A 25,045-nucleotide genomic window follows, 5' to 3' on the forward strand; every position below is an offset into this window, starting at 1 on the left:
TAACGTTCTCCCTACGTGTCAAGTGGGGTTGGTGGAGGATTAGTGTCCCTCCCTGTAAAACAATTAACTCTAAGCCCTTGGCCACCCCGTTTGGGATACATGGCATCTGGCAATGAATGAAAAAATCGTACAGTAAGCTAATCCAGTAAGTTAATCTGAAGTGTCTGAAAAGAAACAACTGGGCAAACCACAGGCTATACAAAAATCTGTCCACTATACATCTAGTAAATCATCATCATAATCAAAATAACAATAATAATAATAATAATAATATCATATGCATAATTCACTGGGGTGTCTTCTAGGTGGCACAGGAGGCTTGCTAAGAAATTATGCTAGGATCTCACCAAAGCCACAAAGAAGACAAACCACTTTAAATGAACTAACACCAGACATTGTTCAACTGAGAGAAATACGTATAGCTGTCAAAGGCATCAAAAATAACCTGGGGAACCTTTCTTTCTATCTCAAAATTCTAGCAATATATCTATCTACCCACCACTTATCTAGTACTCTATCAATAATGTGTATCTATGCAATGTTTCTCTATCTGTGTACATGTCTATCTTGTAAGTTGCAATCGATCTACTATATGTGTAACTATGTAATGCTTTTCTATCTATCTATCTGTATACTTGTCCATCTATCTATCAACTTGAAATAATGGTGAGTTGATGGAACAGCTTAGCAAAGAAGACATGCTAATCATGAAGAAGTGCAATGCAAAGGTTTCAAAACTATCTGCTACTGGTATACCTGGGGAATATGCTCACTAAACTCTTGTTACTCAAACCTGGCATAAAATTACCATCTAAGCAATAGTTTATCAAAAAGAATAGTGCTTATCATGAAGAAGTGCAATGGGAAGGCTGTAGACCTGAAGTACTGTGTTATTCTATCACTGAGCTACATGAAAAAAGATGGTGAGTGGACAAAAACCTGGGCAATGTTAAGGTGCAAGAACTATGATAATTGTGCATGGGCTAATTCATATCTGTGTGTGTGTGTGTGTGTGTGTGTGTGTGTGTGTGTGTGTGTGTGTGTGTGTGTGTGTGTGTGTGTGTGTGTGTGTGTGTGTGTGTGTGTGTGTGTGTGTGTGTGTGTGTGTGTGTGTGTGTGTGTGTGTGTGTGTGTGTGTGTGTGTGTGTGTGTGTGTGTGTGTGTGTGTGTGTGTGTGTGTGTGTGTGTGTGTGTGTGTGTGTGTTAAAACGGAATATCATTATTATCCTTTGACTCCCCAAATCACTCTCAGTTGAATAAAACATCTGGTGTTAGATGGAATAAAGACAGTTGCTCTCCCACTTAAGAACATCTGAGCTACAAACTATTGCTGTTGACAAGATTAAAGACTTACCAGCTTGAGATTTTATTAGGCCTTGTGGTTAATGTTGTCGCTAAAAAGGTGTAAGCCTCATAGTGCCACGGATTAAGTCCTGGCACTGCAGCATCCTATCATTATCATTATCATCATCATCACCAATTAGCAATAAAATGAGTACCCAGATGCAGTAAGTGGCCTTGTATACCCAAGGGGTAGAACGATCTAGGTATGGAGCCTGGCATAACTGCTGATCATAATAATTATCATCATCATTAAGCATTATCGTTATCATCATCTCCCCTTCCTCATTCTTCCACCCAAGTATGGGCTGGGGAATTCTCAATATAAATTTCCTAAGTAGGGGAGCAACTGTTAACATACTCTGTCCACATCAACTTGGCTTACAAGTGATTTGGAAAGGATGCAGAGCCACAGTACTGCTATCCTTGTCTTACTCTGCATCTGGGCTATGGGAATTAGGCTGCCAAAGGACAAAAATCTCAGCCAAGTCAAGTTGGACGAACCAAAAATTGTACAACTCACATACTTCAGACGGGTGGTAGTAGCGGTAGTAGTAGTGGCAGCAGCAGCAAGGGTTCAACGTCACAGAAGTTGTGATGTCGATAGGAACTGAAGATGGATGGCCAGGGTAATGAAAGGGTGGCCAAGGGGAACAGCTCCATGGGGTAGTCAGAGATATTTCCCCTGTGGTTTGATGCCACCGTAATGAGAGCAAACACAGAGCCCGCAGCACCACCAACCCCAGCAGCAGTAGCAGCATCAAAACCCCACCAACACCATCACCACCAATCCTAGCAGCACCAGCAGGAACAGGAGCACCAACCAGAGCAGCTGCAGGAACAGCAGGACAGCAGCACAAGTGGCATAGGTGGTCCCTGAAAATATGGCAAGTTTTCAGGAGATATTCACAAGTCTGTTGATAATTTAACCCTGTCTGTGGAGGAGTTCAATACAGATCTTAATTAACTCTTAAAGTATTGGTGCTGGAGAAGGACGCCATCATGTGGTGGCACCAACGAGATCAAGGGAAGGAGCTGTCTGATTATACCAACATTTCCCAATCCTATCCCTATCCCCTGACAGCAAAGTAATGGACTACAGAAGGATAGCTCTGCCTGCAGTCCACTGGGTTAATGATCTGATGAAGACTGGGGTTGCAACTGCTACAACTACTAGTACACAAGACCTAAGATGAACTGATCCATTTTACGTCACCAGTCTGGCTCAATTTCCTGGTTATACAAATGTTTCTCAAGTACTTCCTTATTCCCAGAAAGGAAGATGGTGGACTGCAGCAGATGGGCAACTTCATGCCTGCAGTCCACTGAGTTCCAGTTTCAGATGAGTCTGGGAACACAACAACTAATAATGCTTGGGGAAAAGTGGCAAATCTACTTCATAGCGAAAAAAAGAACATCAATATGCTTCTACCTATCTATAAAAGACTTCTACCTATCTATTGAACATAATACACAAAGATAACAGTAAGTAATAATAATAATAATAATAATAATAATAATAATGTCTAAATCCTGACAGTCTTAATCCTGCAGGGAAAGGGGGTTATCATGAACAAATAGTCTTAATGTTGTCCTGTCCTCTACCATCATGTTGCCCTCCCCCCAGCTCACGCCATGTATAAAAGGGATAAAAATTTGCATGAAGAAAACCTTGGGCCATATTATTTTTGGGCTTACATGGCCTCTCAACACATCTCCCTAGGCAGCTTATTTTGTGTTTTGCATTGTGGTGTTCCCTTGCATATTGTCTATATCATTTTTAAGGCCCCTTAATCTCATGGAGGAATGGAGTGGGAAGGTATATGAGAGAGGGGGGTGTGAGCTGGGAACAGGGCAATGAAATGGTTGGGGAAAGGGCGACAGGGAGGTAATTTATTTGTGGCCACCTCACCCGGAATTAAGGCGTATGGTAATAGGTAGACATATTTTTTAGGCACAGGAGAGATGGAGCCTTTATAAACTACAGTATACGAACAAATGATATGAATGAGGAGAACACGCCTTCACACGGTAACAGTGATATAACTACACTATGTGGCTCCACTGGTCCGTTACAGAAACATTCCTCAACTACTGTACTTCCCTATCTCCCAAAGGGAGGAATGTGGATGACATGATGAGGGCACCTTCAGCCAGTAGAAAAAGACAATACTATGGCTCTGCATTAAATAACTCTTTATGACTAGCATTAATCTTGTGTTAATCTTTTGTTGCCACTCAGCACTGAATATGGAGACATGGCAATTTTGGTCAAGCTGGGGTGTAATGGGAAAGAGGGTTGTAAGCAGATTTATTTCCTTCACACTGAGGGCTGTCTCCTAATGTAAATAAAACAATCTGGTGGTAGCAAGTACAGTATAAACTATATGACATCATCAGAAGGTCCCATATGCAAAATAAAAGTTGTTATATATTTAAAAAAAAAAAAAAAAAAAAAAAAAAAGTGCATCTTTTCCTAACCCTTGTAGGATGAGTTAAGGATCAAATAGTGGAAAAGAAAGAAAAAAGGGAAAAAATGTGAGAATAATTGTACTCTGTGTCTTAATGGCATGTGAAATGGACTACACACTCATACACCACTCTAGCCCCTGGAATCCTGATTATACCACACAGGCATAACTATCCACAAGTATGCACTTCATTATACCCATCACATAATCCATCCAACACCTTTAAGTTAAATAAGTGGTATCAACCCTGGTCATGTGCTCTCCCCATACAAAATTCATCATATTGTATCCTATTGTTTATAAAGGCTCCAATATGCCTGCATGTGTTGGCCTTGGGACGGCTCTCCATGCTGCCCATCTCCAATCTTTAACTACTGCACTTCCTTGTTTCCAGAGAGCAAGATGGAGGACTCAGCAAAAAATCAAGTATACACCAAAACATGACACTGGTCCCTGGTTTGAATAAATCTCCATGAAGTACAAAAAGCACTCTGGTACTGAAGAGAGACACTTTCATGCACTGGCAGCAATATATAAACCTTCCTCAACTACCTATTAAACAAAAGGAGGATGGTGGACTGCTGGGAAATAACAGCACCAATACACAAATGTCCCTAACTCCATCTATCTATAGCCAGACACCTTCATCCTGTAAGAGATGACCACAAGCAAATCACTTCTATGTCACCCTGTCCCCTGCTATTTCACTGCCCTCCCCCCAACTCACACCCTCATCTCTCATATACTGTACTTCTCTACTCCATCCCTCCATCTCATCCTCAGTCTCTACCTCCCTCTCCCTCTACTCCCTATTCCAAAAAGGGAGGATGGTGGACTGCAGAAGGAACGTAACTACTCATTTCCTGTCCAGATGGGTTTGGGACTACAGCAGAAGCAAAAAGTAATCACATACTTACCCGAGGCAGCTGGCAGGATGAATGTTACCTAGCATGTGGTATTAATTTGGCTTTCATCTTTCCCCTTCCCCCTTTGGCTTTCTTCTTCCCCTTCCCCCTTTGGCTTTCTTCTTTCCCCTTCCCCCTTTGGCTTTCTTCTTCCCCCCTTCCCCCTTTGGCTTTCTTCTTCCCCCTTCCCCCTTTGGCTTTCTTCTTCCCCCTTCCCCCTTTGGCTTTCTTCTTCCCCCTTCCCCCTTTGGCTTTCTTCTTTCCCCTTCCCCCTTTGGCTTTCTTCTTCCCCCTTCCCGCTTTGGCTTTCTTCTTCCCCCTTCCCGCTTTGGCTTTCTTCTTCCCCCTTTGGCTTTCATCTTCCCCCTTTGGCTTTCATCTTTCCCCTTCCCCCTTTGGCTTTCTTCTTTCCCCTTCCACCTTTGGCTTTCATCTTTCCCCTTCCACCTTTGGCTTTCATCTTTCCCCTTCCCCCTTTGGCTTTCTTCTTTCCCCTTCCCCCTTTGGCTTTCATCTTTCCCCTTCCACCTTTGGCTTTCATCTTTCCCCTTCCCCCTTTGGCTTTTTTCTTTCCCCTTCCCCCTTTTGTGGGCAGTTTCCATGGCTGAGTCAATGCACACACCTGAAAAAAAAATCCTACACATTGGCTCTTTCTTTCCAAACCTTGATTAATAGCAACAGGTTGGCGGCAAGATCAGTATCATCTGAGGATAAAAGGAGCTCAACCACATGTAAGAGGCAAACACAAAACAAGGATTAAAAATAAATAAATAAAAAAAAATCCAGTGTGCAGTCTACCTGGTTTACATGTTGGATGAGCCTGGGGTGACAAGAACAAAATCCACATACAGTATACACCAGCTACAGTTTACACAATATTAAAGGAGCGAATATTTTCACCATATGCTGAATTAATCTGCCTTTCAATACCAAGAATGAAATCAGACTTAACCACATTCAGGACCAGATCCAGCACAAAAAAAAGAAAAAAGAAAAAGAAAAAAAAAGATGGGTGTGGGGAGAGGAATTCCAGGCAGATTTAACCCTTAATGCACTTGAGGCATTTTTTTAATCATTTATTTTACTTGTTTTAATCACAGAACAATAATACAGGCAAATGCAAGTGCTGTAAGACTGTATCGTTATAAAGACTCCAACATGCTTGTAGACTCCAACATGTTTGTATGCATCAGCCTTGGTCACCTCATAGGGGCTCTCCATGCTGTTTGATCTCTGGCAGCCTTCCTATTCAGTCCTTTATCCCTAAATCACAATATGATTATGACAAACCTAGATCTTTTTTGGTCTACCTCTCACAACCCTACCCTCAACATTCACACTTCCTCCACTTTGCAAAATCATCTCAGTTTTAATAATATTTTCATACTCTCACCCCTTTTGCAACATTCACCAACTTACACGATAAAAATAAAAATTCAAATATTTGATGTGACATGGCAAACATATAAAGTTGAGAAAAAACAACTCATTTCTATATTTTTATCATAGTTAGTGCAGAACTAATCATGAATTTGATATCTTTTTGCTGTGTATTATTTAGCCAACAATATTGCTGGTGCGTTTATACATGAAAAAAATAATAATAAGTTCTTTATACCAAGAAACTCTGCAACAAGAAAATGGTCAATTGTGGAGCACTGAAGTTTTGCAGTAGTTCTCAGGGTTTAGCTCATCTGATGGCTGTTTACCTATCTTTCTATGTACTGCATGATGCCCTTAATCCTTACAGTAGTCCTTACACTTACCTCATCTGATGTCTGTTTATCTATCTATCTATCTATTGCATGATGCCTTAATCGTGTGAGAGATGACTGACCATAAACAAATCTCCATGTTGCCCTGTCCTATGCTATTTGGCTGGTATATCTCTTAACTCAACACCACACTGTCTAATATAACTGATCTCTCCATTCAATTGTTCCACCTCATCCTTGGTGTCCTTCTCTTCCTGTCCCCCTCCACCTGACTCATACACTCTTCTAGCCAGTCTGACTCTCATACACTCTTCCAGCCAATCTTTTATTCTCCATCCTTTCCACCTGGCCAAACTATTTCAAAGTTTTTCTCTTAACACTTTCAATCACAAACATGATTCCTTCTGATGAGTCACACCAGGTACTGACTAGGTTTTTCAACCATGTAACTTCATTTGTTTGTGGCCACCCCAAACGGGATTGAGGCGTCTGGCAATAGATAGATAGAACTTCATTAATATTTTGGTTTTATGGGTGTTGGTTACTTCTGCAAAAACATAAGTTTTGCTTTCATTTTATAATTCTGACAGTCTGGATCTTTATAGACAGGTGACAGTATGTTGCAGCACAGCTGATTTGCCATACAACAGACCCAAGGATATTGCCCTACACGGACTTTCATTTTTAAGTGATACTGTGTTTACACAAAATTAATGAAGGATATGAGGCAGTAAAAGGTCGAAAGGAACAAGGAAGTGAGCTGGGCAGGGGGGGAGGGGGTCATTGCATGACAGTACTGCACTATAATCCCCCACTCTGGCATACAAAAGTGAAGTTTGGACCTTACCTTCTGAGTTCTGACACCCTGTGGAGATCTCGGCCACAGCTACGTGAAGTACCGCTGCATTCATCATGCATTCACAGAGAGTGGTGTGTCTTCAGTCATCTGCAGGATGGCATCCAATTTCGGTTTGAAGGCTGCTACAGTGCAAGCTGCCATTATTCAGAGATATCTAGGTAGGGTGTTGAAGTGTTGAACATCTTTAGCCCTGTTAGAGTGAAGCTGTTGGTCCCTCGGGTCCTGATGCTTTGGCAATTTGTTTAGGATCCTTTGAGGTGGCAGGATCTTCCCCTCTTGCTAAGGAACTTTCATCCAAGCTTGAGTAGTATCAGACTCCTCCACAGGGGCAACATGCTGGTCTCATCCCTGGTGCAGGGACACAAGTCAAGGGTGAAAGCAACAGAAATAAAAAAGTAGAAAAGAGCTACTGAAAGGGGCATGTGTAATTACATGGAAAAACAGAATAACAATTCAGGAATAAAAGAAGCACTGTCATACTGATGGTGATGTGATTGAAAGTGTTAAGAGATATACTTTGAGATGGATTGGCCATTTAGAGAGAACAGAGAATGAGTCTTACTAGGAGAGTGTATGTGACTGAGATGGAATGGGAAATTAAGGATAAGATGGTGGAATGGAACAGAGACATACATTTGAGGGTGGAGGGGGGGTCTGTCAGTTGGAAGAAGGAGAGCCATGCAGCAGAGGACAGAGAGAAATGGAGGCGCATTGTCTGTGGCCACCCCTTAAGGGATTATGGCATCTGGCAACTGACAGTTATACAGACAGACAGACAAGATCAAAGGGTATCTACTGGTGCTTCAAGACTTCCTGTAAATATCTGCTACCTTGGCCTCGATTACACAAGGCTAATACAAAGCTGGAAGAAAAAAGAAAGTGTGTGCACAAAAAAGCAGTGTTTTTCTTGACGCCAAAAGGGTCAACACTGCTTTTAAATATTCCATGATGAGAATGAGTATGTACTTGCGTGTGTATGGTGCAATGTTCAAGAATATTTTGAAAGGAGTGTTTAAGTACGACATGTCTAAGTTTTCATGTGCGGTACAGGTAGTACTGTGAAAGGAACTTGTGACAATTTTCTCTTAGGCTACTCTTCCTTGTCTCAGAATTATCCTGTGCACACTCCGTGATAATATTCTTCTCGTATATACTGATGATGATACTTTTATTAATGTTCACAATGAAAAGTTAAGCAGGGAATTTATGTGCAGTATGGTATGTTAGGATAAATGCTGGGACAACTGAGCTGTGTTGAGTGGAAACACAGTACCGTAACTATAGCATTAGTTCTTTAACCTTAATGATCCTATAATTACTGGATTTTTTTTTTAATAACTGAATTTTTTATCCTATATTTACTATTTATATTTTTTTAATTTTATGATTCTATAATTACTGGATTTGTTTTCTGATTTTTAATGATCTACAGTATGCTGTAATTAGTCATTAACCCTTCCAATGCCAAGTCGATTTTATTATTTGATTCTTGGTACTTCCAGACGATTATATGGTAATTTTTTACAGGTGCACAGGGACGTCTTGTTTGGTGAAACCAAGGTAAAATAATACCAAAGGTTGTTTACCACCCTCAAAAATAAACAATAAACGAACTGGAGGAATATGAATCAAACATGTAAGGTTCTTCTACTGTTTCAAGTGATGCCTACCTTTACCATCAAATCACATTAATGCTGATATAACACGCCCGTCCAGCTTCCTCGATACACGACGATAATAAAAAATGCGATGCCCTAACACCGTGTTCACAGCATCGTTCTTTTCACGAAACTTGTCGTTCAGTACAAATTTCATGATATTTCCAATGAGCTTCTTAACATCTACATGCCATGCTAAACTTACCACCGAGATATCGGGGCCCATGGCATTTGGGACTAACAACACAGAGATAAATAAGACAATCATCTGCTACCCTCCCTCCTTCGGCAGCCATAACGTTTGATGCTTAGGGGATAACTCTTTTAAAATGTTATTCAACTTGATATTCAATTTATTACCCGACGTTACTCTAAGAATATGACATCATGTTGATTATATATTATGATATTTAACCACAGATAAAGCAAAAACAGTAAAGATTGGCGTAACGTGAACGATAAATTAGTTCATGTTAAAAGCGCGGGAGATTTAAAAGGTCACTGGACAACAGTGAAAAGTGAATAAGTTCATTGACTGCATAATGACGACCGGACAAGAATCATATCCCTAACCAAGAAAGTCGTAACTATAGTTCTTTTATCTTACCATCATACATGATCATCTTCCAAATCTATGCTACCCAAAGGTGCAGTGAGTACGTAGGATGCAGGGAAAAAAAAAAAAAAAAAAAAAAAGAGGTAACCATTCACTCACCATTCAAGCCTCATACTATCTCCATAAGTGTACTCAAATATTGCTCTTGCGTCGTATTTCGAGTGTTCAGATGGCAGAAAAAGACAATGCTGTAGCTCTACACCATTTCCATAGTATTTCATCGCGACTAACTCCACATTCTAGTCTTGATTTATTGTTACAATTCAGTATTCAGATGAAGAGATGGCAATTTTAGGTCAAGCTGAAGTAAGAGAGAGAGAGAGAGAGAGAGAGAGAGAGAGAGAGAGAGAAATAGCTGTCGTAGCCAGTACCGTAGGCTACCATGTGCAGGTCAAATAACTTTACATGTACATATTTTGATCTGCAGGAAAATCAAGATGGGAAGTTCATGCCCTCGTTTCCTTGTTCTTCGTGCGACAACAATAATTAGCCTACAGTACGTCAGTTTGCCTTTGTACCATCATTTGTTTTTGCGGCAGAAATTATGGACGTGAGAAAACTTTGCAACACTCATATCCCTCTGGCAATACCATCCCCCACACAACCTCACACTTTCACATACGCTCTCACACTAGTTCGCACACCCTCAAACTACCACTCACCCTCACACTACCACACACACCCTCATACTACCACACACCCTCATACTACCAGAGCCTCACACTCAAACACTCACACTACCACATACCCTCACACTTCCACACATACCCTCACACTTCCACACATACCCTCACATTACCGCATACCTTCATACTACCTCACATATCCACACGCCCTCACACTACCACACACACCCTCACACAACCACACACACCCTCACTTCACATTACCACACACACCCTCACACTATCACACATGCGCACATTACCACACACACCCTTACAGTACCACAGTCCCTCACACTACCACACACACTCACACAGCCACACACACCCTCACATTACCACACACACACACACACACACACACACACACACACACACACACACACACACACACACACACACACACACACACACACATATTTTAGTTCTGTCCATTTCTTGACAAAATTATTCACTTCAGGACAGCTTTGTCTATTTGCGGATTATTTCACGTAGCTCAAGGCAGAAAAAGACAATACCACGCCTCTACTTCCTTACCATTGCACTTCTTCGTGACTGGCATCATATTCTAATGTTAATACAGTATATTGCTACAGTTGCATAAAACTGTGTGGAAACCGGGAGAGTAGAATAGAAATGACGTTCTGGGGAGATTTATAATTCATTCTCTCTCTCTCTCTCTCTCTCTCTCTTCAGTTCAGCAATCCACCCATCCCCTCTACATTCTCTTATCAAGGTTAATGTCAACACACACACACACACACGTCTACAGTATATATGTACTACACATTACCATTCACATAAACACATACTACACATTGGCTGGACCATTTGCACATAAAAGCAAATACGCATACCACTCTGTCTTACTGGCAATGCTCCTGTGATGTATTGTTGGCAACAGTGTCTCTTCGTTCCGGGTTAGGGGGAGAAAGTAGGTCTCTCTCTCTCTCTCTCTCTCTCTCTCTCTCTCATGCTTTTTTTGTATAACTCTTACTTCCAGTTACTTTCTCTAATAACTGATTTTTAAGTACTCTCTCTCTCTCTCTCTCTCTCTCTTTTATAACTCTTACTTCCTGTTACTTTCTCTGTATATCTATTTTCTCTCTTACGTTTTTTTCTTTTATCTCGTACTTCCTGTTACTTTCTCTAATGTTTATCTATCTATTGCCAGACGTCCCAATCCCGTAAGGGGTGATCACAAACAAATCACCTCCATGTCGCCCTGTTCCCCACCATTTCACTGCCCTGCTACCAGCTCACACACCCCTCTCTCATACCTCTCCACCCCATCCCTCCATCTCTTCCTTGGCCTCCCCCTCTCTCTTTCCCCTCCACCTCACTCACACTCTCCTCATCAGTCTCTCACTCTCCATCCTCTCCACATGGCCAAAACACCTCAGTGTGTTCTCCAAATGCATTCTATCACATTCACATCCACACCACAATGCTCCTTCACTTCCTCATTTGTCAGTCTGTCTCTCCATGTGACTCCACATGCTCCTCTCAAATAACTCATTTCCACTGCTCTCACTCTTGACTTGTGTTTATCCAACAAGGTCCAAACTTCACTTCCATACGTTAGAATTGGTGTCACAATACTGTCATGCAGCAACTTCTTCACTTCCATGCTCACCTTCCTGTTTCTTATCACTGCTTTCAAAGACCCAGCAACCTTTCTTCCTTGTTGTGCCCTTTCAAGCACTTCACCATCTAAACTTCCATCCTCACTCATCACACTACCCAAGTACTTAAAAAGCACTCATATGCTCCATTTTCTCCTCATCCAACCTCACTGTACATCCAGTGACTTCATTTCTCTCAAAGACCATGACTTTGCTCTTTATTACATTCACCTGTTTCTTACACTCTCCCAAACTCATTCGCCAAGCCTTGCAGCTCCCCATTGTCCTCCCTTAACAATACAGTATCATCTACAAACAACAGTACAAGGAGTTTCCAAACACTGCCCTTTCTCATTAAGGCCGCTCCATCATTCACTGCCCTACCTTGTATCTCTTTTATAACCCCATCCATATACAGACTGAACAACCATGGAGACATGACACATCCCTGTTTCAATCCAACATTCAAATAGAAAAATTCCCTCAGTTCACTGTTCACATGCACTGCAGGCTTAGCATCCTCATACATAAGCTTCACGGCCTTCAACAACTTCCCATCTACTCCATAATACTCGTATTCTTAATACTTTCCACAATCCTTGTCTATCCACCCTGTCATATGCTTTCTCCAAATCCATAAAGGTTGCCTACAACCTATTCCTTTCTCTAGAAACTATTCCACTGCAGACCTAAGATGAATATCTGATCTACACAACCTCTTCCCTTCCTAAAACCTCCCTGTTCTTCTCCAACTATTTCCTCTGTTATTTCCCTAACCCTGTCAATAAGTATCCTACCATACACTTTTCCTTTTGCACTAAGAAGACAAATGCCACTATGATTACCACACACTTCTTTTTCCCCCTTTCCTTTGTACAGGGGAATAATTATATCTGACTTCCGATCTAATGACTGATTTTTAAGTAGCTCTCTCTCTCTCTCTCTCTCTCTCTCTCTCTCTCTCTCTCTCTCAATGAAACAGCAAGAAACAGCAATATATAACAGTATTTATTTTACTCATAAATTACACTGTACTAAAAATAACCACTGCACTGAGAGAGAGAGAGAGAGAGAGAGAGAGAGGGAGAGAGAGAAAGAAAGAGAGAGAGAATCACTCATAAACAACAAATTCTTAGATACGCAGACAGGTACAGACAGATATTGATGGACACATGGAGACAAAACAAATCAACCATGTCACAACCACCAAAATGGATATTAAAGCAAGAGAGAGTCAACAAATAAAGCTATCTCTACACCTAACCACATCTCTGTGTCTCATTCTATGGCCGTAGGTTCTCTATGATCCAGTTTCTATAGGAGGGGACATCGGTGTAGACAGCAGGTACGCCCACCACACCACAGGACGGCTGCCCGAATGACACCAATGCCAGCTGAAAGGCAGAGAGAGGGGCTATCACACATCTGGCACTAATATATACTGTCTGTACAACTATCTACTGGCAGACACCACAAACAAATCGCCTCCAAGTCACCCTGTCCTCTGTTATTTGGCTGTCTTTCCACCAACTCACCCCTCCCTTCTCTCTCATAAACAGTAGCATTCCATTCCATCCCTCTATCTCATCCTCGGTCTCCCCTTCCTCTATACATACTGTTTACATATACAGGGTGACCCATAAGCAGCACTGCACTAGAAACTCGCATGGCAGTATTTTCTGTACTGCTGGGATGGCTCAGTTGGCTAGTGTTGGTATGGGTGCGGCTGTGGGAGTAGGAAATAAATAACTGATGCATGGTAGGCACTGATAACACTGACTGAGCCACCCCCACAACACATGAGAAATTGACCCGTGGACTGGAAGTGCAACATTATATACAGACCACCCTGTATGCTGATTATCTCTCAATACATATTCATTCTTACATGTTCCAGCACAGTAGCACTGGAAAATGGAGGACTGTAAGCCCAATCACTCACATACTAATACTAGCAGATTTTGGAGATTTGAAGAGTTTATAATTCTGCTCAGGAGCTAGAGTGATAATATTTAATCCTTCTTCTTCTCCTCCTCCTCCTCATCATCATCATCATCATCATCAATATCATCATTCATCACCATTTATTCTTCTGCCTCAAAAGCACCAGTTCCTTCAAAGGAATTCACTAGTGCTTGAGACACGTTTACACAATTTCATGTACTGTATTACATAAACAATGGAAAAAATTAGGGGCACGCTCACATGTTATGTTCTTAGATCAAATACCTACCAAAGTGAACCGTGAGCTGCCCTGTCCTAATGCAACCACTGGGCCGCCAGAGTCACCAAAGCATGAGTCACGTTGTCCATCTCCGCCAAGGCACACCTGAGGAGAATGTGGTAGTCAGTACCTATTCTTTATGCATAAGCCATTAAATAATATCCAGCAGTTTTAGGGGTATATTCTGCATGGTAAAAGAGGTTTTGTGACACTTCTTACTGAGCAATTTATTTTGCATATTACAACCTGATATTATGATGTACTCCATTTATATTGTCTTAATACCTGCATCAACACATTTTTGCATCAATAACATCTCTAAGGAATGTGAGGTGCAATGTGCAGAATAAATAGCTGAGGCACAGGTGAAACCAAAGATCCTGCTGCCACTCATACATAACCCTTTCTTGGGTTAGTTCCATCCCCCTCTCATGCATGCAACCACCTAGCCCATAAACAATCCCTCACATGCATACTCACAAAACTCCCATTGCCAACCTCCTCCTAAACTTGTTATTGTTGCTACTGTTGTGATCCCCAGGCTGATGCCACTTAGTAAACTACAGACTCAAGCTGCCCTTCTCCTGCAGCCCCCATCCCCTTTTCAATGGATATGGGGGGAGCTGTGGAATGTTTGTATAACCAAGCAGTAGAGACACCCGGATATAGTGGTGGCACTGCATGAAAGTATCCCTCTCCAGCACCCACTCAAACGTATTAGCTGATGCTCTGTTCTTTCCAAAATCCCACACACTACTCAGCCTTCTCACATACCCTACCAAGCAACCACTCACCTCTTAAACGACCCTTATACTCTATATATTAACAGCCAGATGCCTAAATCCCTAAAGGGGTGGCCACAGACAAATTGCCTGTATGTCACCCTATCTTTTGCAATTTGGTTGCTCTCTGTCCAATTCACCCACCCTCCTTCCATAAATCTCTCCACTCTATCCTTCCATATCATTCTTGGTATCCACCTCACTCACATACACTCGCCTAGTCATTCTCTCATTCTCCATCCTCTGCACATATCCAAACCTTCTCACAGTATTTCTTAACACTTTCAATCATATTCACATCAGTAACATAATGCTCCATTATTTCCTCACTAGACTGTCTGTCTTTCCTTGTAACTCCACATGCACACTTCAAATAAATCAATACCACTGCTCTCGCTCTTGAATTGTGTCCTTACCTTCCTTCACAAAACCACCAATGCCAATCTTCTTCCAAACTTGATCACTATTAATTCTGTCCTTCCCAAACTCCCAAGCAAAACCCAAACTCTTTCACAGACCCCTTCAAGCAACCATTCTCCTCACAAACAAGCCACAAACTTACTCTCACAAACCCACCTACACATCTCTCAAACTCCCATACAAAACCCTAACCCCCTCACACACACCAGGCACCCAAACCAGTCAGAACAATCCCCACACTTCCTAACCTGTTCTGGCAGAAGGCCATTGTTGTAGAAGGGGTTGCAAGTGTCTCTATCAACGAATGGAACTCGAACCCTCTGCAGGATCTGAGTGTCTGGGCCTCTCTCAGTCACACCCCAACCAGAGACAATCGCCTGACGACTTCCAAGGAATTCTCCTACATTGAGGTCAGCCGGGGGAAGACATATGGGCATCACAAATGCTGTCAGAGAAAGAGAGATATTAATTAAATAGTTCTGAATTAAAACCTGGGCAACAATTACTTTATAAATAACACAATTAATAGCAAAGGAACTTTACTGTAGCTACCACTGCTTTACTACTAGTAGTCTACTACTATAAGGTACATGCATTATCACCACCACATCTACTGTACTACAGTACAGGTACTATTACTACTACTAAAATTACTTACAATTAAGTTGCACATCCCTGTCTAGTCGAATGAGGGCAATATCATCGCTAACAGATCCTCGGGTATTGAAGGTAGGGTGTCGGATCACGTCAACAGGTATACGTTCCTGGTGTGCAGGAGAACACACTTGACGACCTGACTGGGACTCACAGTCTCGATCGGTACTCAGATTGTGTTCACCCAGACGTATCACTGTGCTGTGGGGTGTTCAAGGTAGGTAAGATTCAGGTTAGGATGTGCTCTGATGAAGTTAGATTAGGTCAGGTTGTGCTCTGCTCAGGATGTGTTTAATCTCTGATTAAGATGGGTTAGGTTTGGTTGTGTTCAGTTTAACTGCACAGGTTAGTTGTTATCTTTATTATTCATTCATTCATTCACTGCCAGACGCCATGTATCCCAGACGGGGTGGCCAATGGCTTAGAGTTAATTGTTTTACAGGGAGGGGCACTAATCCTCCACCAACCCCACTTGACACGTAGGGATGCCAACAGCATCTGGTGTTCCCAGGCGGTCACCCATCCAAGTACTAACCAGACCCAACGTTGCTTAACTTCGCTGATCGGACGGGAAGCGGTGTACTCAACGTGGTATGTCATTATTATTATTATCATCATCATTATAAACAACACTATTATTAACATTAACATCACCATCAACATTGTCCTAACATCATCATTATCAGTACCACCACTACCACCACCACCACCACCACCATCATCATCATCATCATCATCATCAGTACCATTATCAACACCACCACAATAAGCACTAATATCATGAAGATCATCACCACCTAAAATCCCAAGTTTTCTTCTGGAACAGCAATCGCAGGAGAAAGCATGCCCCTATGGTAGCACCTCCTCCCACCCTCCCTGTCCCGATGAGTTTGAAGAATATTTGCAACCCAAGTACTGAATGATAGGGTCAGTAATGCTCTCTCTCTCTCTCTCTCTCTCTCTCTCTCTCTCTTCTCTCTCTCTCTCTCAAACAGTCCTATAAAATTTCCATAACTGTACTCACATCTGCCTATTGAAGGTAAACTGTGAATCTGTACAGTGGCCAGCAGTCAGCACATATCTGGTGTTAATGAGTGCTCCTCCACACGCCCACACCACCTGAGGCTGGAACTGGGCTGTTAAGGGAGGCAGGAATTAGGCAGGGTAAGGCAGGGAGTACTGGAGGTGAGGGTAAGATAAGGAACGGGGAGGTAGATGGGCGAAAAGGTGAGGTAGGGTTAGCTAAGGGTGAAGTAACTGGAGGTAAAGGGAGGCAGGTGAGACAGGGGCCTACAAATGCCTTAAGCTGCCATCTCTCCACACTGAATACTCAACTATAGCATTAGATTAACATTAAAATATGATCTTACTCATGAAGCAGTGGTATGGAATGGATGCAGAGCCATAGTACCTGTATTTGTTTTTTTCTACCCCTGAGCCATGTGAAATATTCTGCAAAACAAAAATCTGGGACAAGTTTAGTTAAAGAGGGTGAAGCACAGGTCAGGTAAGGAGAGGTAAGGGGGTAGAAGTTAGTACTGCATTAAATAAAAACACATGTTGTTAAAATATGGCATGTAGTTGGGTGAGAAAATGGGAGACAGACTGAGACAGGGTGAGACCTGCTGAGGCACTGGGAGGCAGGGTGAGGTACATGAGGCAGAGATGAGGCAGGATGGTGTACAGTTAAGATGTGAGGCAAGGGATCATAATTAGGGATCTGGAAACTTAAAATCCCGAAAGTGGGTTCAGTTCGCCTAATATTTCATCTCTTCTCTCCCTCATTTCTACCTGCTGGCTTATACTCCCATGTCGTGAGAGGTTTACATGTTTCTTTGTCCACAGGTGATTCTCTCTGATGTGTCAGGAAGAAAAGTGGCAATGAGAGAGGCCTACTATGTTTCTATGTCCACATATGATTTTCTTTTATGCCAGGAAGATATGTGACAGATTTGCCCTAAGTATAAGGTAGATCATCCCTACGTGTCAGGTGGGGTTGGTGGAGGATTAGTGCCCCTCCCTGTAAAACAATTAACTCTAAGCCGTTGGCCACCCCGTTTGGGATACATGGCGTCTGGCAATGAATGAATGAATAAGGTAGATGAAGTGGAATAGTGAGCCAACTTTTGTCTCTAACTGTGCCTCTGTAAATTTTATGTTTCTTGACAGGCTGGGTGAGTGGCATATGAAAAGTGACATAAATTAAATCTCCAACTCACAGGTAAAGCCGAGCAGTGCCATCCAGGGGTAGGCTCCCAGAGGTGCATTCTCCCCAAAGAAGATCCTCGTAACCTCACTCCTGGGCTGCCCACAGGCTGCTGGCAGAAGATTCCCAGGGTTGGGAGGTTGAGTGGTAGACGAAGTGGTAGATGGAGTGGTAGATGGAGTGGTACGTGGAGTGGTGGGTGTGGTAGGAGTGGTGGGTGTGGTAGGAGTGGTTGGGCGTGTAGTTGGGGGGGTTGGAAGTACTATGCCTGCTGATGGACAACACACCTGCAAAGTAATATGAAAAGAGGTAATTAAAGAATATAAGGGCAGACATTACAGAAAATACTGAGAGATATTACAGAATGTTAAATATAATACTGAACAAATAAAAAAATACAATTGGACTATCAAAGAAATAAACAATGGCTGACTCTATAACCATAATATTGCTGTCTTTAACGTTTTTCTTAGTAAATTGTGGCAGGAACTTAGAGAAATTATTCCTTAGAAGAAAAAAGAAAGTCTGAGTGTTAAATATGGGAGTGAAAGTAATGTTAACAGATATTACTAAAACTTAATATGTTCTTCGGGCATCAGGTTAACTTGAAAAAAACACAGACTGCTTTGCTTGTAGAAATATATGTTATAGGAGTATTTACAGGGATATGAGGTGAAGTTATTACATCTCAGGAAAAATAATGGAATTACTTGGCCATTTTCTCCTTCCTAAAATAGAAAAATTTATCTCGTGTGTGTGTGTGTGTGTGTGTGTGTGATATGTATGCATGTATGAATTCATGTACATACGAATATCTATCTACCTGTATCTATGTATCTTCTATCTACACACACACACACACACACAGCATCGTCTCATCTCTCAAGCCAACCCAACCTAACCTAATCCAGTCCAATCTAACCTACCCTAACCTAACAGAGTCAGGCTGGATAAGGAAGTGTTTTGGTCTGGCGCTCTCCCTTACAATTATATAAGCAGGAAGAGAGGTTCAATGAGAAGAGTGGAAATACCAAGGTGAGAGAGACAGAGAAAGAAAGAAAGAGAGAGAGAGAGAGAGAGAGAGACTGAGTAGCTTTCTTCTCGCACTGCATTAATCTCTCTCTCTCTCTCTCTCTCTTTGTCTCTCTCTCTCTCTCTCTCTCTTTGTCTCTCTCTCTCTCTCTCTCTCTTTGTCTCTCTCTCTCTCTCTCTCTCTCTCTCTCTCTCTCTCTCTCTCTCTCTCTCATCACCAAGCATCCTGAAAGCACAAGGACAAAACAGATGAGCATAAACTTAGTTGTGTTGAGCTTGGTGTATCACAAGGTCTCTCTCTCTCTCTCTCTCTCTCTCTCTCACACACACACACACACACACACACACACACACACACACACACACACACACACACAGTTACGAGTCTTTACACAATCATCAGAAAAGTGATAAAAAATGAGATGCAGATTCAGAAATATAGACAGACAGACAGATAAACAGATTAACAGACAGACAGCTAGAGCCAGACCTATATACAGACAGACAGATGGGACAAACAGACAGGCAGACAGACATATACAGATAGACAAGCAGACAGCCCCTCCCACATACTCACCAGCGGATGCCTGTCCCTGTCGAACCTGGCTCCACAGAGTGCGTTCCTGAGCCTCCTTATATCAGCAGCTGTGGGGTTGGAGAGGAGGGCGGCCAAGGGGGGGCAGCTCTCAAGACGGCGGCACTCCTCACCCCTTGTGCAGGACGGTCTTCTCCCGGGAAAGACTAGAACGGAAAGTTTGTAGGACTGTTAGAAAGTTGGCTATATTGATAATGAGAATAGTAATAATAATAATAATAATAATAATAATGTGAATATATATACAGTATGTATACTGTACAGAGAGAGAGAGAGGACGGAGGGTTCATTCAACCAGTCAAGGGGTTTTCCAATAACAAAAGAGAGGGAGATAGTGAGACAGCTTCCAGGAAAAGGATGTTTGTGAGTTGCCTAGTCAGCCAGGTGTGAGGCAGTACTTGGTAAACACAGTTATATACATACTGATAGATATATCTAGACAGACACAGATAGACAGACGGACAAATAGACAGATACAGACAAATATACTGACAAAGACAGACACAGATAGACAGACAGATAAACTGATATACGCAGATAGACTGATAGATAGACAGACAGATGGTCAGAAGGGGAGACAGATCAACAGGTAGATAAACAGGTAATGTATATGAACAAAGGAACAGATGTACAAGTATGTAAACAGATTTTTATGAATCCCACTCTCAGCATCGTCTAGACAGTCAGCTCCCTGAGGCCCTCGTACCTGTCCCACACACCTTCCCATGTCACCACGTGGGCACTAAGACCAGACCCACCGTCCATACTGAATACATATCAGGGTCTTCCCACTCAGGACTGATGGTATTAACGGGTGGGGAGGGACTACTACTATTACTGCTACTAGGCTACTACTACTACTACTGCTACTACTAATACTATTACTGCTACTACTACTGGGCTTGAATTTGCGTCTTTCCAAGCAACAGACCACATCTCCAACCACGTGACTCCCAACAGCAGCAGCATACTCCTTACTTGACTGCGCATTGGATATCCCCACCACCATCACCGTCACCATCATCATCATCGCCATCGTCTTCGTTGTTTTCACCTCCATTTTCGTTTCTGTAAGGAGTAAATAAAGAAGTTAGTGCCTCTCTCTCTCTCTCTCTCTCTCTCTCTCTCTCTCTCTCTCAATATAGACCCTTTTCATCCAATAACACTTTTTCATATTAATATCTCTCATCAAACAATTTTATTTAACCAAGATATTTCTATACCCTTTTCACTCTAACTTGGCCTAAAATTACCTCCTCTCCATCTAGAATGCTGAGCTGTAACAGTGGATTAACGCTAGAATATGATGCTAGTCACGAAGAAGTGCTGGGGAAAAATGTAAAGCTGTAGTATTGTCCCTTTCTGCCACTGGGATACTTCAAGCAAGCTACGAGAGAGAGAGAGAGAGAGAGAGAGAGAGAGAGAGAGAGAGAGAGAGAGAGAGAGAGAGAGAGAGAGAGAGGAGAAACAGTAGTAGTAGTAGTAATAGTAGTAGTAGTAGTAATAGTAGTAGTAGTAGTAATAGTGGTGATGGTAGTAGTAGTTGCAGCAGTAGTAATAGTGGTGATGGTAGTAGTAGTATCAGCAGTAGTAGTATAATTGTAATAGTAATAGTAGTAGTCGTGGTAGTGGTAGTAGTAAAAGAAGAAGAAGAAGAAGAAGGAGGAGGAGGAGGAGAAGAAAAATCTGAGCCAAGTGAATATGTAAGGAGTATAGAAGTGAAGGAAACGTCTCTCCAAACAGAATCGCCTAAAGGTAACAAAAATGGATTACAATAGGTGTCCTTGGGTGGAAGAGGTGAAGGACTCTCTCTCTCTCTCTCTCTCTCTCTCTCTATCAGCCAATTTACCTGATCTGTCTATCCGTCTGTCTGTCGGTCTGCCTTTATTTACCTATCTGTCAATTTATCTAATATTCGTCTCTCTCTCTCTCTCTCTCTCTCTCTCTCTCTCTCTCTCTCTCTCTCTCTCCATGACGCACTCGCTCCTCCTAATAACAGCTTGGACCGGCTGTACATTGCAGGAAAATACGGGTACATACGCGACAAAAGATCCAATATTCTTTTTACTCCTGTATTTTCAAACCGTGTGATATCTTGCCTGGTTTATATATTTATTTATTTATTTATTGTTATTGCTCACGTGTATGCTAGGATGTCTTTGTTCTATGATGATGGTGGTGGTGGTGGTGATGGCGTTGGTAGTGGTGATGGTGGTGGCGGTGGGGCTGATGATGACGATGATGATAATGGTGGTGGTGGTGGTGGTGGTGGTGGTGATGATGATCATGATGATGATGATAATGGTGGTGGTGGTGGTGGTAGTGGTGGTGATGATGATGATGATGATGATGATGATGTTGATGATGATGATGGTGGTGGTGGTGATAATGATAATGGTGGTGGTGGTGGTGATAATGATGATGATAATGCTGGTGGTGGTGGTGGTGGTGGTGGTGGTGGTGGTGGTGGTGGTGGTGGTGGTGGTGCTGCTGCTGCTGCTGCTGCTGCTGATGATGATGATGATGATGATGATGATGATGATGGTGATGATGATGATGATGATGATGATGGTGGTGGTGGCGGTAGTGGGCATAATAATATCATCATCATCATCATCATCAAACAGTGATGCCGATGATAACGATGATGATGATGAATATGGAGGAGGAGGAGGAGGAGGAGGAGGACAATGATATCTCCGTTCAAATACCTTTATACAAGGCCTTCCTGTGCAAAAATCACTTCAAAATCAATGTAGCGTGTGTGCGTGTGTCACAGAGAGAGAGAGAGAGAGAGAGAGAGAGAGAGAGAGAGAGAGAGAGAGAGAAACTTGACCTTGGTGGGTATGTACTTAACCCATTAGCGCCGTGTCCTCTCAATATAGGACGGAACTGGGCATTCTCAAATTTTTATTAAAGAAGAGAATCCAGGGGTAGGGACCTATGACCCGACAGGCGGAGGGCGGTACGCACAGCACCCTTCCATCAAAATCACTCGCAAAGGGAATCTGGGAGCCAATGGGTTAATACCAACAAAAGCTTTTTTTTTTGGGGGGGTGAGGAGTCATGATATAGATAGATATAGATAGATAATACAGGAGAGAGAGAGAGAGAGAGAGAGAGAGAGAGAGATAGTTCGCCCGTCTCTTCGCTCTTCAATAATCCAAAATATAGCGAAAAAAAACTGGCAACGTCGCACCCAATGTAACTGACCTTGCTTGAATTTTCTCTGTTTTTCTGACTCTGACCTTCACCTTTATAATTATTTTTGTCACAACCGGTATCGGATCTACGTATTCTTTCGTTTACAATCGACAGAAGTGTTGGCTAAGAGCGTTATTTTGGCATAATCCGGGTTTGAAGGCTGTTATTTTTATTTTTGTATCGTACGGGGAAGCCAAAGTCAACGCGGATACACGAAAACGGACATGATGCACGGGTAACTTCGCACAATCATTCCTATTATTATTTTAAATTTTCGTATTCCATTTTCTCGTAAATTTTTCGAAGCTTATGGTATTATTATTATTATTATTATACTATTATTATTATTATTACTACTACTACTACTACTACTACTACTACTACTGCATCTACTAATACGAAACCACAAAGCAGGATGTGGAAGCAGAATAAGCAGTGGAGGAGAGAGAAAAAGACGGAAGTAGATGACACAGACGCTCCCCTGAAGAAAAAAAAAGGGGGGGGGGAGTTCTGATGCAAGACAGGGGGAATATACAGAGAATAGGAAATATCTGGGGAGGTTAGCGAAGAGGAAGAAGAAAATTAGAAGAAAAAAATATTTAACCCATTGGAGCCCAGCGTCCAGAGTTCTGGACAGAACTGGGAAATTCGGATCTTAATAAAGCAGGGAACCCCCGGGTAGGGACCTATGAGCTTCGCGACTATGAGCCGATAGGCGGAGGGCGGTACGCTTAGTACCCTCCCAGTGCAAGGCCTCGCCCAGCAGCTCTGGGATCCAATGGGATATATAACCTTTAGATGAAAACACAGGATACCACGAAATACGCTGGGTGGTAACCATATAGCCGGCATGTTAAAGCCAATAGTTGTTTCACGTTACGTGGCACAGATTTTCGTCCCTTGGCAGCTTATTCAAGTAGCTCAGTAGCAGAAAAAGAGTGTTACGGCTTTACATCCTTTACACAGCACTTCTTCGTGATTAGCATCGTATTCTAGTGTTATATTACTATTAAGACATTGTACTACGCCTCTACATCCTTTACGTAGCGCTTCTTCGTGACTAGCAAAGTATTCGTGTTAGTTTACTATCAACTCAACGTTCAAAAAGGAGGTGGATAATTTAGGCCAAGTCAAAATGAAAAAGGGATAGTGGTCTAGTGGATTACGGCGCTCCAGTGCTTATATTCCGGGGCTTTTTTTATGATGCTACTCAGGATAATCGACTGGTCACTCTTGCCTTCAATTTGTGGACTGAATAGTCTAGCCAAGGACCCCTACTCTCCTGATGGTGTATTAAATCTCTCTCTCCGCAAGAGTATTTTGGAATGAGGTGCGTAAATAAAGGAATGGATGCGGAGAGAGAGAGAGAGAAGCAACAGGACTGAAGGGGTGCTTGAGAAAAGGAAAGGGTAACCATAAAAAAAAGAAAAAAAAAATGCATAAGAAATCATCCATAATTCCGGAAGGGCCTCGTTTTCTCGGTATGGTTGAGTTTCCTATGATGAAACTGTACTCTCTCTCTCTCTCTCTCCCTCTCTCTCTCTCTCTCTCTCTCTCTCTCTCTCTCTCTCTCGTGACTCCCCCAAAAGAAGAGAATGATTTTGTTAGTATAAAGGACATTCTAACCAAGGACAAAGTTTGTATTGGTATCTCTCCTCTCTCTCTCTCTCTCTCTCTCTCTCTCTCTAATGCCAGACTATCTATCTTTAGTTATCTATCTACCTATACCCAGACGCTTTAACCTGGGGAGGGGGCAGCCACAAACAAAACGCCTCCATGTCACCCTGCCCTTTGTCATCAGGCTGTCCTCCCTCCAACCCATTCCACCTTCAGTCATATAACTCCCCTTCCGCCTCATACTCGGTCTACCTTACTCACATACTCTCCTAGTCAGTCTCCATTTCCTCCATATGGCCAAATCATCTCAGGGTACCTCTAGCACATTCCACAGCCGCTCTTACCTCATCACCTTCACTATCATCATCATCATCAACACAATCACCACCACCATCACCATCATCATCTTCACCATCATCAACACAGTCATCACCACCACCACCACCATCATCATCT

At 42.3% G+C, this 25,045-nt stretch overlaps 1 protein-coding gene and 1 pseudogene across 1 annotated transcript in view; both read right to left on the reverse strand.

Annotated features, from left to right (window-relative positions):
- Positions 1 to 12,889: 12,889 nt before the first annotated feature.
- LOC145392840 (phenoloxidase-activating factor 3-like) overlaps positions 12,890 to 25,045 on the reverse strand; it is a 29,764-nt gene continuing 17,608 nt past the window's right edge. The window contains exons 2-9 of the mRNA XM_080267126.1: positions 20,747 to 20,836; positions 19,751 to 19,914; positions 18,155 to 18,428; positions 16,960 to 17,071; positions 15,940 to 16,136; positions 15,530 to 15,726; positions 14,089 to 14,184; positions 12,890 to 13,249 (exon numbers count right to left, since the gene is read on the reverse strand). Of these exons, the coding sequence (XP_080123252.1) occupies positions 13,139 to 13,249; positions 14,089 to 14,184; positions 15,530 to 15,726; positions 15,940 to 16,136; positions 16,960 to 17,071; positions 18,155 to 18,428; positions 19,751 to 19,914; positions 20,747 to 20,828 (1,233 nt within the window). The 5' untranslated portion in view covers positions 20,829 to 20,836 and the 3' untranslated portion in view covers positions 12,890 to 13,138. The remainder of the gene's footprint in view (positions 13,250 to 14,088; positions 14,185 to 15,529; positions 15,727 to 15,939; positions 16,137 to 16,959; positions 17,072 to 18,154; positions 18,429 to 19,750; positions 19,915 to 20,746; positions 20,837 to 25,045) is intronic.
- On the reverse strand, positions 16,421 to 16,540 carry LOC145393137 (5S ribosomal RNA; annotated as a pseudogene).

The sequence above is a fragment of the Coenobita brevimanus genome, chromosome 23 (genome assembly GCF_032717465.1).
Source record: "Coenobita brevimanus isolate Jiangsu-jjx chromosome 23, ASM3271746v2, whole genome shotgun sequence".
NCBI lineage: Eukaryota > Metazoa > Arthropoda > Malacostraca > Decapoda > Coenobitidae > Coenobita > Coenobita brevimanus.